Raw genomic sequence first — 18,911 nt, forward strand, 5'->3', positions numbered from 1 at the left:
GTGACATTTGCAATAAATGATCATTTAGAAAAATTTTAGTTTTTGTCGGTGATAGAGGCTTCATGGAGAGTTTGTGACAAAGGCCCCAAAGGAAGGCTTAGAGTGGGGAAGGTCAGGAAAAGATGAATTCCTACAGACTCAAACCATCAGCGAGGGATTTGTGGGAGATTACTAGGTTTATTTTACATGAGAACAGCATACTTAAAATGTGCTTCAACATATAATGTTAGAGGAAAGTAGGGTGTGAGCTCTGTGTGTTTAGGAGATTAAGGACAGGAGGGTGCATGCTCTCTGTGTTTAACTACAAACATTTAATACAAATAAATAGAAAGCAATAATCTTTCTTTGTAGTTCAAGTTGGTTTATTTTGTTGTTATTTGTTGTTGTTTTGGGTTCACAGTTGAAGACACTCAGAGCTTTAACCAGGTTTCGTTGATAGGAAAATAGGACATATGTAGTATTAAGGATTAGATCTGGGTCCACCACATGCAAGGCAAGTCATATTTCTCTGTACCATCTTGCTAAACCCATGTCGTACTATTTGTAATGTATGTTCATGTACCGTGTTTTCTCGGCATATAAGATGACTGGTCATATAAGACAACCCCCTACTTTTCCTGTTAGGGTTTAGGCTATATTCGCCATAAAAAACTACCTCTCTTTTATTTTTTATTTTTTTTTTAGTTTGAAATCCTTTATTATTGCTATTTATATACATACCTAGAAGTTGTTTATTTCCAGTGAAAAACACTGCCTTTTTTTTACATCGGACAAGATATAAAGCTTCACTTAGTATTCTGACCATATAATTGTTCTAATCAATCATGTATTTTTATGGAATTCCAGTCATGACAAGTCTAGTCTCTAAATTTTCTTAGTTGTGTATTACCATCGCACTAAAAGGCAATCTCCATTTTCTACAGAGTAAAAATTTAATGACTTTTGATCATTTTTCAGTTCAATCTCTTTGCCCGGCATTTTGGGACTCTCATAGGACAACAGAAGTTCTGACACAGGAACTTTGAGAAGACGTGACAGCAATCCTTTCACCTTTTGAATTGTCATGGAATCTGGCAACTGTTTTTCTATGTCACTTTGATCAAGTTGGTTAGGATATTTTATCTTCAATGTTAATAGTTGGTTTCTGAGCAGGAATGGTTGTGGTGTGTTGAGTTCTCCATCTTCAGGTGCACCATATTTTAGACAGAGCAGCTGGTATCTAGGATGAGCTGTAAGAAATTCTTCATTTGGTCTGTTTATTTCTGGATTTTGATGTCCACCAGCCTTTTTCCATTTGTTTCCAAAATTCTTTCGGTAATCAAGCTCAGCTCCCCTCCTTTCCTCTGGAAGAATCTCACATTTGTTTAGGGTTTTCAGTTGACCGATTTTGGCGATGATGTACTGACGAGTGGTCTCTGATGTTTTGCCTTCTTCACTTAGGGGGTTTCTCATGCAGGACAAAGAATGCAGACTCTGTAACTTATCCAGCTCATTGAAAAATGACCACTCTGATATTTGATTGTCATTTACAACAAGGTATTGCAGAGCAGGAAACATTGACGTTTTGCACCCAATTCCAACATCTGGAAAATGCATTGAAGAAATTCCAATGTCAGAGAGGATTAGTTGTTCTAATCTGGGCAGATATGCTATCAGAAACAGCTGGCTTTCATCAATTAATCGATTAGATGAGAGATCTAGTACCTTGACCATCTGTAGAACATCAGTTGGCCTCAGCCCAGGTTATTCCTGTGTGGTTCAGGACTAAAATCTTCAGTGTTGAAAATGTTCCAATTAGAGATGGTGGACCAGAGGGAAATCTGAGTTTATTTTCACTGAGATTAAGAGATTCCAGACATTCCAGCTGATCAGCAATACGGACCACTTCATCCCATGATGCCAACAGGTTTTTCGACAGATTTAACTCACTGATGTTAGGGCATGTTTTGGCGATTTCTCCTTTGTCTCCTGCACAATTTACTCTACAGTTCTCCAGAGAAATTTCTTGCAACTTGCTCAGTTGACTTTGTAATTTTTTAACAGAGTCAAAACCAACAGTTTCCACTGGTTTCTTCCCAATGGTAATAGTGTGTGACTTTCCATCTTCCTCTGGTCCATCTTCTAAACCATAGCGATTCTTAACTGCAGTAAGAAAGTCTACTCCAAAATTCACCTTGTTTGGACGAATAAAGGATCCTCCTGTTGGATGCCTGCATTTAAAATATACAGTCCCTTCGTGGCTTCCATCATGCTTTCCTCTCTCTGGATTATCCCATTCTATTCCTAACCAGAGTCCTGCCACGGGAGGGACAATGCCAGAAAAGCGTACAGTTGCTCGTTCTCCATTAACTTCAACTCTTCGACCAATGATATCTGAATTCAATGTATCATTCATTATAAATAGCCAGAATCCAGAGTATAAAGAAATCTCTTTGGTGTCTGCCAACCAACTTTCATCCCGACAGGGCTGTTATTTCCCGGAGAAACGTCACACCACCTTTTGGATCCACTCTCAATTTTGGATCTCCCGCAATTCAGAACAGCTCTCGGCTGCTACCAAGCACTACGTATGTTTAAGAGGTTCTTTTTCTATTTTTGTTTTTTCGTTTGTGTTTTGGACCACACCCGGTGACACTCAGGGGTTGGTTACTCCTGGCCATGCGCTCAGAAATCGCTCTTCGGTCGGTAGGGGGATCATATGGGATGCCGGGGTGGGGTGGGGGATCGAACCCAGATCCGTCCTGGGTTTGCAAGGCAAACACCCAATCGCTGTGCTACCATCGCTCCGGCTCCAAGACAGTCATTTTCTTTCGCGCACACACACGTTCAAGGACTCGGCAGAGCAGAGCTGATCTTGACGGGACGCAAAGTCACAGGTCGCCTGGACCCATCCACGTCACTGCCCCGGGCAAGGCTTGTCAAAGGATGAATGGAGGCGGCGCCAGGTCGACCTACACACACACACACACACACACACACACACACACACACACACACACACACAAGCAAACACACGCCCTCGTGCATGCAGACTCAAGCAAAACATACACACATACACACACACACACACACACACACACACACACACACACGCTTTGCACTACGGCCCACTCCTTCCGCTCTTCCGGGCACACGCACACAAGGTGTAATCCGGGCAGGCAACCTGGTCACATGCCAGGAAAGGAAAACAAACTGCCCGCGAGCACCGCAACGTGAGCATCCGTCCCGTGGCACCCCGGCGAGCTCAGTCCCCAGACCCTAACAGCTCTCACCTGCCCACGGCTCAAAAAACTACCTCTCTTTTAGACTTTGGAATGCCAACAATTATTTTACAATTGTCATTTATTGTGAATGACTGTGATTTTTTAAAATTGTGATCTACATTAAGAGCAGGTAAAGGGGGCTCCTCCAAGAGCAGCTGGCTGGGGGTACAGTGATTAATAGGACAGCTAGAGGGAGACAGAGCGCCTCCTCTGTGTCCCATAAAAGCTGAACAGAGGGCTAAGCATCGGAAAGCTGCATACCTGTGATGATTCCCAGCAACTAGATGGGATGCAGCATTGGGTAACTCAGCTCTCTGTATGCACTGAAAGATTAATCAGGACAAGCAGAGGCCTGAACACCGGAAAGCCACATATCAGCAATGACACACTGTGACTGGATGGGATGCAGCACTCGTTAACTCAGCTCCTCTGGGTGCCCTGAAATATGAATCAGTTTATCAAACAAACATAGACAAGCAGACCCTATCAACGATAACAAACACCTGTGTGAACTTGAAGGTCTAGAATGTCTATTTTCTTTTGCTTCTTTCTTTGTTTGTTTGTTTCTTGGGCCACACTCAGCAGTGGGTCTGTGCTCAGAAATTGCTCCTGGAAGACTCAGGGACCTTATGAGATTTCAGGAATCAAATCCAGGTCCAGCCAAGGTCTGCCACGTGCAAGTCAAACACTCTATAGCAATGCTATCTCTCGGCCCCTATTTTCTTCTTTTAAAAATTTCTCCTATTTTGTTTTAAATTCTTCCTTATAGAAAAATTATATAACTGCAGTGCTAAAGTAGCAGAGGTTTTGAAAACCTCAGAAAAAATCATATCTCTGAATTGAGGAAGGAACAGAAGGAAGAGGTCCTGTTGTACTAAAAGTACAAAATCTTCCATATGTTTTTCTATTTTAATTTTTCTATTTTCTTCTGCTATAGCAAACAGTATTGCTAGAACTACACAAAAGCTAGTGAAGATAAAGTAAATATTTATTTGTCCAGAGGAGCTAGTATATATGCACAATTTTCATGAACAAACACATACACTCACATACAAGTACAAATTACAAGATAGAGATCTGAAAAGTGGAAGAAATTCCATTGAAAAGTGATATTGAAAAAGATAACCAATATTCAGATAGAACCATTTTAAATTATGAGCTAATCCTCAAATAAATACCAGCATTACATAACCAAGAAATAAGACAATATTTAAAAATTTAGAAGATACGTAAATTATTGTCTTTGTCCTAACATATGTTCTAAGAGGAATACTTAAATAGCATGTACTTAGGGATTCAGAGCAAAAGCACACTGGTTAGGTTATTGCCTTGAATATACCCAAACATGGCTTGATCCCTGGCATTCCATATGTCCCTAGGCATCACCAGGACTGACCTGATCATAAAGCCAGATATAAGCCCTAAGTATCTGAGCACTACTTAGAGTGGCTCAAATAAATAAATAAATAAATAAATAAATAGAAATAACAGAAGTAACATTAATCTTGAGAAATAAATTGACATTGCAATTACCTATAATTCAATTTATATTTTTATGAGTTTCTTGGGTACAATACCTAGCAAAAACATTGTCATGTCAAACAGAAGTATAGAAACAGTTGTGGCAGATGTTGTGTGTCAACTGTTGTTTTTTTGCAACATGTATTTGAGAGTTTTAATACCAAGTTTAAAATAAAAGTTTTTACAACTGAAAAAAAAACATTGTATCCTAGATTAAGACCCAATTTTTACAATAATTTCAAAGGACACAATCAAAAATACAATATAAAGTTATTTAAATATTAAAATCTGAGGGTAAATTAAGCTGGCTGAAAAGGAACCAGACAAACAGTGAGCATAGAAAATAGAGTTTATGGGGAGTCTAGCAGGAGGAGGTTTGGCAGGCCCCCGCCATGCTGGAGGCCTTCTTGACCAGGCCTAGTGGGGGTGCGGGACTTGGGTAATCCCAGCACCCCTCTGCCACCTTGCTCCAGATCTCCAGGGCTTCCCAGGGCCACATGCCTGGGCAAGCCGGTGAGTTGGGCCCCTTGGTGGAGCTTGAAGGTACCCTAGGCCTTCCCCCATTATCCATTCAGCTCCTTAGGGAGGGTCTGGGTGGGGCTCTGAACTTCTGGCCTCCCAGCTGCTTGAAGTCATTGGTAATCTCTGTCCAGTCTATATTTTCAAAATCGCACAGGGCTATCACCCCCGCGCGCACAAGAAGCATTAATAGTACTCACACAAGAAACATTAATAGTACTCACTATCATTGAATTATGTTTTTGTGTATACAGAATATCCATTTTGTATTCTGCCCTTTTGCATACCCCTTCATAAGTTCATATTTCTCTTTAACTTCTTTAACTCCTATTATCATTACTCCTCATTTACCCTTTCTAACTTAAGTACTATAGAGTCCTAAGTCACAGACCAAAGTGGTGCCCTGGAGTTAACACCCACCCAACTATTTTAAAAGGCATAAAAAAGACACATATCTTTTCAACATTTTATGGGTGTTTTCTTTGACGGCTATAAACTTTTGCTGAATATTTTCTTATACAGTTACCATCCCCCCCCCAATTTTTTTATCTTCTCTTTGTGAACTGCTCAATATGGAATTTGGTGTGAAAGAATCCCTCAGTTTAATACTTACGTTTGAACCAAGTCATGGGTATTGTTGGAAATGTTCTTACGCCCCCATATGTCTGATAGCACCACATGACTTTATTTCTTGTTTGCTTAGGCACACTAAAATGGGAAAATATATACATAACAATAAGTTCTTATCCAATAGAGATGGGAACACACAAATCTTGTAGTGCAATGAGACCTTACACCCTGAACATTGACATAAAGACCTGGCACAGGCCTCAGAAGAATGGGCATTCTCCATTCACCCCTTGATCTACAGAAGACATTTACAAAACATCCAAGGTTGTATATAACATCACCTGGAGGCATTCCTGTACCAGGGAAGACCCTACAGCTGCTCTGACATCAATCTACTGAAAAGAGACCCCCCTTAACACTGAGAAGAAAACAAGAACAATGACCTGCTTACTGGACAGGGCTTGCTGTATTGCCCCTTAATTGTGAGGTTTGTCTATAACAATCCTCTACCACGGAAGACCCTACCACCACTCCGACATCGTCCTGCTCAAAAGAGACTTCCCTTAACACTGAGAAGACTTAACAACAACAACCTGCTTACAGGACAGGGCTTCCTGCATTGCCCTTTCATGGTGAGGTGAAACGAGAAGACACTCCACATCATGACTTCAATGTAGGATATGCAGATTCCAGAATCTTTAATACAGAAACATGATACCAACAACAGAGACTGTGTGAAAAGTGTGTTGGCACTACAGACAATGTCTTGAATCGAACGATAACTTGCCTGAAGCCTAGAGCTGGTCTTATGCCAGGAAACTTCAGGGGTAGGATCTCTTTGTATTTAGGCCAAGGTTATTTCTTTCCATGCCTCTCATATTTTGGTGGGCCTATGCAAACAACAATTGCCACCCTAACACCATTTTTACTGTGCTCCTTTGACTCTAATCCTTAAAACGCACCCACTTAAAATTTGAGGTTAACTTAAGCTAATATGCATGTACATGGAAATGTAAAAAATACTATGCCTCTAATGTTTAAAGAGTTACGTAAGTTTGATGGCTTTAGATTGCCTTGTGTGCTGTTAAGAAATATTATAATGTGCTACAATCTGGAGACTTGAGAGGCAAAGTAATTGCACATGGATTCTGTTTTATTTATATTAACGTTCTTTGGCTGAAAGTTCAAAGTTAAGATATCAGCAAGGGGACTTCTGAGAATTATGTTATGGGTGATTGTCCTTCCACTGTAACTTTACCTTGTCCTCTTTTTTTTGCATCTTTTGTTCTCATAATTCAAAATAAAAAAAAAAAAAGAAAATAGAGTTTATTATTTGTGGCCAGGGAAACAAGCCATAATGACTGTGAGATGTCATCTCATATCAATGATAGTGGTGCATGACAAAAAGACCTAAAGTAAGCAATGTTGGTGGTATGTATTAAAAATGGAGCCCTCATTCACTATTGGTGAAGGTGTCCTGTAATGGTACTTATGGATAAGAGTGTGGAGATATTAAAAAAATAAACACTGAGTTTGTATAAGACCCAGCAATTTCATTTTTACATAAGTACCATTTCAACACAAAAATATGAATTCAAAAACATACAAGATAGGGAAACAACTACATCTCCAATGACAGATGACTGTATAAATAAACTATGTTTGGGCCAGAGAGATAGTATAGTGGATAAGGTGCTTGGCTTGTATATGATGACCTTGGTTGACTCCCAAACTTCATTTGGTCCTCTGAGTCCCTCCAATAGTGATCAGCTAAATATAAAGCCAGAGTAAGTCCTGCACACTGCCAAGTCTAACTTAAAAATCAAAAAAAGAAAATAAATAACCAAAAAGGAAAGTGTTTTATATACACATAATAGTATATTATACAACAATAAAAATAAAAGTTTTTAGTTTGCTGAAATGTGATATCATGTCAAATAAAATGTCAGAAGAAAAAGAATACTCATCTATTATGCAAAGTAAAACAAAGAAATGTTAAGCTTCAAACAATAACAAAATCTTGGTCTAGATTTATAACAGAAATTTCCAGGGAGGGGACACAAAAATAAAGTAAGAAGAGATCTAGATATTAGGAGAATACAGGTGGTTCGAATCCCATATCCCATATGGTCCCCCGAGCCTGCCAGGAGCAATTCTGAGCATAGAGTCAGCAGTAACCCCTGAGCACTGCTGGGTATGAAACAAAAACCAAAATAAAAAATAAATACATAAATTAATTAATAAATAACTAAATTAATTAAGTGGGAAATTAGTCATTCTTAGCAGAAAATTTAAAAAGGCCCAGAGTGGTGTTGCCGGTGATAAAGCATTTGCCTAGCACGCACTAACCTAGGACTGACTGCTGTTCAAGCACCCCATCTTCCCAGATGGTCCCCCAAGGCAGGAGCAATATCTGAGTGCATAGCCAGGAGTAACCCCTGAACTTCACCGGGTATGGCCCAAAAACCAAACCAAACCAAAACAAAAAGTATAAATTGAGATTTTAACAGAGTATATCCTAAATTAAAAATCTATTAAAAAAACAATAGCAGAATAGAGATGACAGAAATAAGAGTCAATAAAAATATAGATAAATTAATAGATAGTTATGATGGAATAATAGATAAGTATAAAGAAAAGCATTGGAGAAATTATTGCATAGCTTTACTTGAAAAAATTGACATCTTGAACTTGATGAAACCATACATTTATAGATTTAAGAAACTCAGTAACTTAAAATGCTTAATAGCATTGAAAGCATTTATATATCAAAGGCTGCTAATAGAGAAATATTGAAACCTGAGGAATCAAGTAGAGAAGTACAACTACACTTAAAAGATTCCCACTCTCTTTTTCTTTATATTATATATACAATAATATAAGCATAATAAAATTCAAATAACACTATCAACTAATGATAACAAATCCTTCAATTAATGGGCTGCCAATCAAACATGGGGTGCTTAATCTAATAATATTTTGTATGATATATGAGTTAAAAATTATTTTCAGGGCTGGAGTGGTGGAGCTAGGGGTGAGGCGTCTGTCTGCCTTGCCCACTCTAGCCTAGTACAGATCAAGGTTCAATATCCAGGCATCCCATCTGGTTCCCCCAAGCCAGGAGCAATTTCTGAGCGCATAGCCAGGAGTAACATCTGAGTGTCAAATGGGTGTAGCCCCCCCCCCAAACAAACAAAAAACAAACAGAAGAATTATTTTCATATCTTTAAATAGTTACAATTTAAATATTCTAAAAAACCTTTTAATATCCTTAATTTTATCTTTGCCTCTTATCTCTAACATATTGACTACTTTTTTTGTTTTTTTGTTTTTTCAGCCATAACCGTTTGATGCTCAAGGGTTACTCCTGGTTAAGTGCTCAGAAATTGCCCCTGGCATGGGGGGAACCATATGGGACCCCAGAGGATTGAACTGCGGTCCTTTTTTGGCTAGCACTTGCAAGGCAGACACCTTACCTCTGGTGCCACCTCACCGACCCCGTCTACTTATAATTAATGAAAAACTCAAGAATACTTGAACCAAGTATCAATTGACACTGATACAATAAATGCCAGTTAACAAATGCCAAACTAGGGGCCGGGCGGTGGCGCTGGAGGTAAGGTAAGCCTTACCTGCGCTAGCCTAGGAGACGGACCGCGGTTCGATCCCCCGGCGTCCCATATGGTCCCCCAAGCCAGGAGCGACTTCTGAGCGCATAAAAAACAAATGCCAAACTGATATTTTTGTAACTCTCAATGAAATATTCCCCCAAGCATATCATATTATTGGTCATAAACCAGACCTCAAAAATCTAAAAGATTAGAAGCCATATAAAATGTATTTTCCTAAAACACCAGAATTAAATAGAAAGGGAGAACAGCAAGATATCTGGAAAATCATCACATATGTGGAAATAAAACGAAGTTATAAGATGATTTTTAAAGTAAAACATATTTTAAATTGAGTTTTTTAATGTAGCAATATTTGTGGTTAATTGTGAAAGTAGTGCTGAGATATTCTTATAGCAGTAAATGTTTGCATTAAAATAATAAAGAACTTATATAATCAGAGCTTTCAGCTTTAGAAATTAGAAAGATAGGAAACTAAAACCACAGCAAACAGAAAAAAATAAAAATAAAGAACAAAAATAATGAATAAGACAAAAGAGATCAAATCAATGGAAAAGTATGCTTCTGAGAAAATATCAAGATAACATTTAAATCATTAATTAGATTAACAAGATATAAATGGAATAGACCCAAATCAATAATATAATATATAAAGAAGAGCATGCCATTATAGATGAACATTTATAAAGAACTGATTTACCTATCTATTTACCTCTCCACCCCCAGAGTCTATATTCATGTTTGAATTAGAATATGTAACAGTGTTAATCTATAAACAATGTTCATCTATAGCTTTACTGTAATTTTTAACACTTTTCACAAGTCTTCAGAAATTGACAAGATGTTACCAAGCTTCTCATAGAAAGTAAGATAAAAATAAGATTCAAAAATAAGTTAGTCACCTTTTCAGGGTTATTAATATTACGAGTGAGAAAATAAGTTAAGATTTTGTCATTATACTGTACATTTTACTGATGGAATATTAAAGGTTAGGAGCTTTGGAAACCACAGTCACAAAATTGTCACCTCTTGGAAGAGGAATTCAGGCCAACCAACATGATAGTCAGATTAAACAGAATAACATGTCAAAATTGGCTGTAAACAGTTTACTTTTTCTTTTCATGGTTGAAGGCTGAGAATTTCAAGATCAAGTATACTGCAGAACCAATGTCTGATGAGAATGTTATTTCTCATTAACAGACATATTCTTGTAACCTCACTTGATAGAAAGCAGAAGAGAATTCTCTTGATTAGGTTTTTAAGCTTAATTGATAAGAGCCTAATTCATTTCTGAGGACACAGACATGATAATCTTCTGAAGAACCAATCTCCTGATAGTGTGAGGATTAGGGTTTTGAAAGAGGAATGTTAAACACAAACTTTCTGTTATAGTATACTAAACAAACGACCCCATATTTAGTATGATTATAATCTTCATGCACAATGGCTTTCTATACATTACCTTCTCTAACATGTTTAATATTGATAATTATAAATAAGTGGGTTAAAATAATTATTGATTTCTGAATCGGAAGTACAAATACACAATCAAAATGCAGTTTTATTAAGGCATTCAAAGATCTGTAAAGATAATGAACATGTGTCTGTGTCTGAAAGTTTCTCTTTCACAAAAAAATAAGAAATATCTAATTAAAAATAGACAATATTACAAGCAAGATTTTGCCTTTTTAAATTTTGTCTCATGATACAGATTTATGACATCATTCACCTTCTAATTCATACTATGTGATAACATTTCAATTCTTTTTAATATTTTTAAGATAGCATCCTAAACTTGTTAGAAAATATTGCCTTTTTCTATTTCATCTCATAATCTACAAAGTCAATAAAAGTTCTCCAAAATAATAGAATTGGGCCAGAGAGATAACACAGCAGTAGAGCCTTTGCCTTGCACAGAGCAGATCCAGGATGTACAGTCGTTAGAATAATGGCATCCCATAAGGTCCCCCACCCCTTGCCTGCCAGGAGCAATTTCTGAGCCAGGAGTAACCCCTGAATACTACCTGGTGATACCCCTCTCAAAAAGTAGATCTGGTACATATAATAACTTTACATTTTTTGTATGGCGTTTTGACAAATTCATGCCATTTCAAATATTATGACAATGCAACTATTGTTGAACAAACCATTCTAATCATCATAGAAAACTATCCTCAAACTTGCTCAAAAGTATTAAAATTCAAGTAATTAACAGAAAAATTTAGGGGCCGGAGCAGTGGGGTCTTCTTTTCCATGCCTAGGACGGGCCACAGTTCTATCCCCTGGTGTCCTATATGGCCCACCAAGCCAGGAACAATTTCTTAGTGCATGGCCAGGAGTAACCCCTGAACATCACCAGTGTAGCTGAACAACAAAACAAAACAAACAAACAAAAAAAAAAGAAAAAAACACAACAGAAATTAATATTTTCAGTTAACTATAAAAAGTAGTTGAGATGTTTTCTTTTCTAGATTTGAACTAGATTTTATTTATAAGAATTGTTCATTTATCTGAATTTCTAAATTCTGTTATATTTTTGGAGTTTGATGTTGAGGCATGAGTTACATTTTAATTAGTCAGGAGAGTTCAAAAGTTTACAACAGTGTATTTAAATAATAAATATAAATAGTTTTATAAGAGTCTTGCTTATTTACCTATCCAAATTTCAAATTCTCCACTAAGACAAAAATAAAGCACATCAATTTTATATTTGGGGGAACAAATTATGAAAAGTAAAAAAAAAAGTATTCATGAAAATACTTTTTTTGAGCTGGTTTAACAAAACAACCCTAGATTTGTGCTCAGTATCACTTATGTTGGAACACATGAGATGATACAGTTTTGGAAGTTAAATCCAGAATTACAGCATACAAAAAAGTACTCAATCCAAAAAAAAATTCCTCTTCTACCTACTTTTTTTCTTCCACCAAATAAAGTCACTTATATTTTCCTAGTAGCAAAACTTTCTTTGGGTTTACATCCCAAGTTTTTTTTAATTTTTTATAATATCTTTATTTAAACATCTTGATTACAAATATGATTGTGATTAGGTTTAAGTCATGTAAAGAACACCCCCCTTCACCAGTGCAACATTTCCACCACCAATGTCCCAAATCTCCCTCCATCCCACCTCACCCCTACCTGTACTCTAGACAGGCTTTCCAGTTCCCTCATTCATTCACATGATTATGGTAGTTCTCGGTGTAGTTATTTCTATAACTGCACTCACCACTCTTTGTAGTGAGCTTTATGAAGTGAACTGGAAGTTCCAGCCCTCCTCTAATTGTCTCTGAAGATTGTTGCAAAGATGACTTTTATTTTTCTTAAAACCCATAGATGAGTGAGACTATTCTGCATCTCTCTCTCTCTCTCTCTCTTTCTCCCTCTGACTTATTTCACTCAGCATGATAGATTCCATGTACATCCCATTTTCAATTGGTTTTAATAAGCTTCTTTAAGAGCCCAAATAAAATACCAACACGAGGAAATTTAGTTTAGTAACTTCTAACATTGGGTTTCCAGCGGTTTTACTTTATGTCATTCACTTTATGTCGTTCTATCTATCTATCTAATATATCATCTATCCATTCATCAATCCATCTATCTGTCTATCAATTTATTTATTAATCAATCTATCACTCTATCTACCTACCGTATTTTTCATTCTAAAAGAAGCATCTTACCATAAAATGCAAATAGTTTATAGATGCTCTCTTCCCCTGCACTTAGGCTCAGCTCCAGGTGAAAAATCACTCCATAAGTGCACTTTTTTTTCCCAGGGGCAGGTGAGAGTGCATCTTATAGAACAAAAAATATGGTACATTACATATCTAATCTCACAAAATAATTTTATTTTAGGACAAATCTCATTGAATAAAGTAAATCATCTGCCTATTGTCTAGCTGATCACCATGCTATGACTTTAGCTTTAAAGAATACTATTTTGCTTATCTTGAACGAACTTACTATAAAATTAATTTTAATTACTATTTATGCTACTTAAACATTATTCTAATGTTTCTGCATTTATTTGGTTTATCATAGATATTTTAACTAAACTAATTTGTACTTTTCCAGCAATTTAATCACTAAACCAATCAGACATTTATTATCTGTCAGATCACATGCCTCTCTACATACAATGAAGAAGTTTATTTATAATTAGGAATGTATTGATCTTAGCTATATGGTTATTTATAAATCAAATATTGGGTCAGACTTAGTGCCTACTTTATGTAAGACTTTGTCTGGCGATTTTGCTCTTTGGACCTTCCAAAATAATACTTTTAATTATGTATTTTATGGTAATTTGGAGTTTCTCAAACAATACAAGAATCAAATACCCCATTGACAATATGGTAAATAAATATATAATTTTCTTTAAGTATATACATAGATAAGAATTTAAATCATGGCCAAATGACAGTACAGTTGGTAAAAGCTGGATGTGATCCCCAAAACCAAATATGGTTCACAGAACCCTTCCAGAAGTGATCTCTGAGACAGTAAGGTATATGATCTAAGCACTGCTATATTTGTACTGCCCCCATCCCCAGAAAACCCACAATCAATAATAAGTATATAAAGAAATAAATGGATAGAGCATAGACCATACTATGTGAGGTTTTGAGTTAAATTTATGGCACCTCATGACCTCTAAAACTACTAGGTATAGTACTACCCAACAATGATTTTAGTGGCACCAAGAATTGCATGAATAAAGCACAGATATCTCCCAGGTATTATCAGCAGTGGTGTCAGAACTCATCTGAACATTATTAAAAAAATGTTAGCTTAGCTCATTAAAATAGAAGAGATAAGGACTATTTCATTATAGTTTATCATTAATTAAAAATAAACATTTTTCTTCCTTGCTTACCATAACTAGGTGCTGTCTATTCACAGTTCTTACTAAGATTTTTTTTCTCCATTAACATATTAAAACCTTGTTCTTACTTTATTAACTATTAATTATTGTGGTCATTTTCAAAAGGTTTTTCTGCCATGAGAATATATTTCAAGTTAAAATGCATGTGTTCTTTAAAAATAATTCTTACATGCTAAAACCTCTCTTAAGGATAACTCCCTGAAAAATATGTAAGAACTAATTTCTATATAGGAACTAAAGCTATATATTTGTGTTTCTTTTCTAATGATACCCTTGGTAAACTCTCTAGATGGCATTACTTTTTTTTCCTAATATCATCTAATATAGATAAAATTATATAAAGTAATATTTTATTTCTGGGTCTTTTCCATGTATACAGGAGATATATGTGTTACTAGATAATTTCTCTTTCTCATATCAATCTGTATGATGCTTGTTTGATAATTGGTATAGCCTTAAATATCCTAGGAGCAAATGTTGATTTTTTTGTGTTCTGGCAGTTTTGTATTAGTCAGAAGATCTATCAAAATGTTGGACCATTTTACTTCTAAGAAGTCTGCCAAAATCCCAAAGTTATAATTTGAAAACAAGTTGAAAATAAAAATAAAGTTTTATGAATTTTGTTTGACAAGTCAACCTACTGATAATCTTTTTTCAAAAATATAAAAGGAATATGCCAGATTGATAGTATAATGGGCACTTATTTGCGTGCAGCCAAACCAAGGGACCACATATGGTCTCCAGCACCCTGCAATGAAAGATCTCTAATCTCAAAGCAAGAATGATCCTTGAGCACCATCAGATGTGGGTCCAGAACCAAAACAAGACTATAGGTTCTTGGATACCAAGGATCTTCTTTTTGCCCACCCCTGCTGGTCAGGACATTCACAAAGTGGAAGGGAAACTTTTAAAATTGTTATTCATCAGGCTACACTCTTCCCAGCAAGGGTCCTAAAAAACTGAGGCATCTTGGCATTGGGATCCTTTGAGTTAGTCAGGATTGTCATGGTGGTAGTGGTAGTGGCAGTGGCAGCCACAGCAGCAAAAGACAATAGACCTCGAACTGCCGAAAAAGATGGACATGACACCCAGAACCATGCCCTCCAGAGCCAGCCAAAGTGTATGTTGCTGCAAGATAATCTCCCACCAACACAAACTCCCCTAAGACCTATTTGGCTATAGGGAAGACTGACAGTAATTTAGGAATAAGTCACAATGAGATTACAAAATGAACCACGGTAAAGTGGTGCAAAATTCCATTACACTTTGTGCATGAAGATTGGGTCCTGAAGATACAATCAATACTAATTCTATATATAATCCCTCTGAAATGAAGTTTAGAGAGAAAATACTTAGTATTTCAATTAACTCAAATAAAGAATTAAATGGACAGCCAATAAAACACAAGAGGATATGAAAACTGATACAAAAAAATGTAGACAAATGTCACAACTGAAAAATTTGGTAAGCATGATGAAAAATTAATTGGAAAGTGTCACCAACTGAGAAAGAGCTACCTAGAACCAAGTTAATATCCTCAATGATAAAGTGTAAAAAAACTTCAGACAAAACAAATAATGGGTAAAAAAAAACTTAAAATAAACAGAAAAAGAAAAAATGTCATCAAAATAAAAAAAGAAATGACAGTAGAACTTCGAGATAAATTAAACAACAACAACAACAACCACAACAACAACAAAAGCCCAGAACATCCAAAAAAAGAAAATCCCTATAAAGAGACAACAATAAAAGACTGAAAAGTTACCAGAGCTGGAGTGCATATACTCATATCATGAGTGCCTGGAGTACCAACTATATGAGACCCAAATAAAAACACCCCAAGGCACAATCTAATTTCAATGACAAAACACATAGAAAGATATATATTAAAAGCAGCAAAATAAAAAAGAAAATTATATAAAGGGTTTCTAAAAATGTATCCTGTTTGGGTATTTAAGATTTATAGCAGAGTATCACAAATAACCCTTTACATAGGCTTAAGCCAATAAGGGGTATAGTGAAAAAACTAAAAAATATGAGCACCTCACCAAGAATATTTTATCTATCTAGACTCATATTCAGGTTTGAAGAAAGGATACACAACTTCACAGATAAACAATAGTTCAGGAACTTTACAGACTCAAAATCAATCTTAAAAGAAGGAATGAAGGGGTTATTTTTAAAGCAAAAACAAACCTTACAAACAACAAACTTATATAAAAAGATGGCACAAAATCTCATGACAATAATCTCTTTCAATATCGATGGACTATACACACCAAATAAGAGACACAGAATGGCAAAATTAATCAGGAATCTAACATACTTTTGCCATAAGAAACAAATTTAACTAGTCAGAGCTAACACAAACTCGGTCAAAGGTTGGAAGACAACCTTTAAAAAAAACTCCTTTACAAAGTCTAGGGTGGCCATACTAATAGCAAATAACATAGAGTTCAGGCACATAAAGGTAATAAGCCAGAGATTAGTTCCTAATGATAAAATTCCTTCACATTTACACACCCAATGCAAAGACATAAAAATATTTAAAACAACTGCTAAGAGATTTAAAGAAAGATATTAATAACAACACAAAAGTATCTGGTGATTTCAACATCTCTATGTCAATTCTTGATTGATCAACAAACTAGGCTTTAACTCAATAAGGATATATAGGCTTTGAAGGAAGAAATTGAAGAGAAGGCTTAGTAAATATACATAGAGCTTTTTATTCCCCAGAAAAAAATACGTATTTTCTCAGAGTATGTGCAAAGTTCTCAAGACAGACCACATGTTAGGCCACAAAATAGAACTTCATAATAAAGAATATAGAAATTGTATCAATTCTCTTCTTAGACTAGGACTCAAGAAAAAAGTGAATTCCAAACTGTAATTGAGAAAAAACTTAACAGTTAAAAATTAAACAGCTTGTTCTTGAATAACCAGTCTTTCAGAGAGAAAATCAGAGGATTACTGGAAACAAATGAGAATGAGAATATAAAGTATCAGAATTTGTGGAATGTGACAAAGTAACAATAAAGGGAAATTTATAGCTTTGCAAGCATTTATCAGGCAGGAATGATTGGCCTACCCAACTTAAGGGCACAGCTAACATCTTAAAAATAAACAAAAAATGATCCAAAAACATTCAGAAAGAAGGAAATAATAAAAATCAGAGCAGAAATTAGGTACCAAGATTGCCAACTCTCACCTCTTCAATTCAATACAGTACTTGAAGTACTTGGAAGTACTTGACATGAATTAGGCAAGCAAAATATATCAAGGGCATCCGAATAGGAGGAATTGAAGAATTAAAGCTCTCACTAACTGTGGATGAGATGATGTTGTACTTAGAAAACTCTAAAGATTCCACAAAAGTCTTTCTGGAAACAAAAGATCTCTACAATAATGTGACAGGCTATAAAATTAATACATAAAAGTCCATGGCAATTCTCTATACCAAAAATGAAAGGTAAGGAAGTGATATTAATAAGATAATTCTATTCACAACTGTTCCTCATAAAATCAAGTATCATGGAATTACATTAACTAAAGTGGTGAAAGAATTATACATAAAAATCTACAAATCACTATTTTAAGAAATACTAGAAGATCTGAGAAAATGGTAAGAAATCACCTATTCATAGACTGGAAAGATTAATATAATTAAAATGGCAATAATGTCCAAAAAACTGTCCAGATTCAATGATTCCTATTAGGATACTCATGGAGCTTTTTACAAAGAAATTGATAAAAAAAATTTATATGGAACAATAAGCCCCCACAAATATCAAAGAAATTCTTGATGAAAAAATTGGTAAGAATTATTACCATTTCTAACTTCATATCCATCTACAAAATAGTAGCAAGTGAAATAGCACAGTACGGGAATAAAGACAAACACTCAGATCAGTGGAAGAGAATTGAGTATCTTGAGAAAAATCCTCAAGTATATAAGTTAATTTTTATAAAGGAGAAAAAAATAAGAGAAGGTAAGTTTGCTCAACAAGGTTCTAGGAAAGCTAGTCATTTACATCTGAGAAACTGAACTCAGACCTCTTCTTAACACTATGCATAAAGGTCAAATCAAAATGGAGTAAAAACTAGACCTGAAATTATAAGATATATGAAGAAAACATAGACAAATTTCTCCCTGACATTGAATCTAAAGTCATATTCAAGAATGAAATCACTGGCCATGCAAATGGAAGCAAAGAAAAATGGTATTAAATTAAATTATGAAGTTTCTGCACATCAAAGGAAAGAAGGACCAGGTTACTAACTTGTACACAGAATGTGAGAAACTATTCAACCAACACCCACCTGAGAAAAGGGTTAATATTTGTCATGGCATGCAATGTGGGTGTCTCCATTATTAAGGGAAGCACATACCAGATGTGTCTATTGGCTTTCCTGGTGCAGTGACCTGAAATTCCCCCAAGAAATTTTTGACCAGGAGGCCCGTTGGAGAAAGTTAACCATAACCCCTACGTGGATTACTGACTATACATACATACATAC

The 18,911-nt window shown here is 35.7% G+C and overlaps 1 protein-coding gene across 1 annotated transcript; it reads right to left on the bottom strand.

The window, feature by feature from the left end:
* Positions 1–660: 660 nt before the first annotated feature.
* Positions 661–2,424, bottom strand: LOC126009402 (tubulin-specific chaperone E-like). Its single transcript, XM_049773806.1, is given in 2 exon segments — positions 661–1,735; positions 1,737–2,424. Coding segments are annotated over 2 exon segments (1,509 nt in total). The 5' UTR covers positions 2,396–2,424; the 3' UTR covers positions 661–885.
* Between the last annotated feature and the right edge of the window lie 16,487 nt (positions 2,425–18,911).

This window comes from Suncus etruscus, chromosome 5, assembly GCF_024139225.1.
Source record: "Suncus etruscus isolate mSunEtr1 chromosome 5, mSunEtr1.pri.cur, whole genome shotgun sequence".
NCBI lineage: Eukaryota > Metazoa > Chordata > Mammalia > Eulipotyphla > Soricidae > Suncus > Suncus etruscus.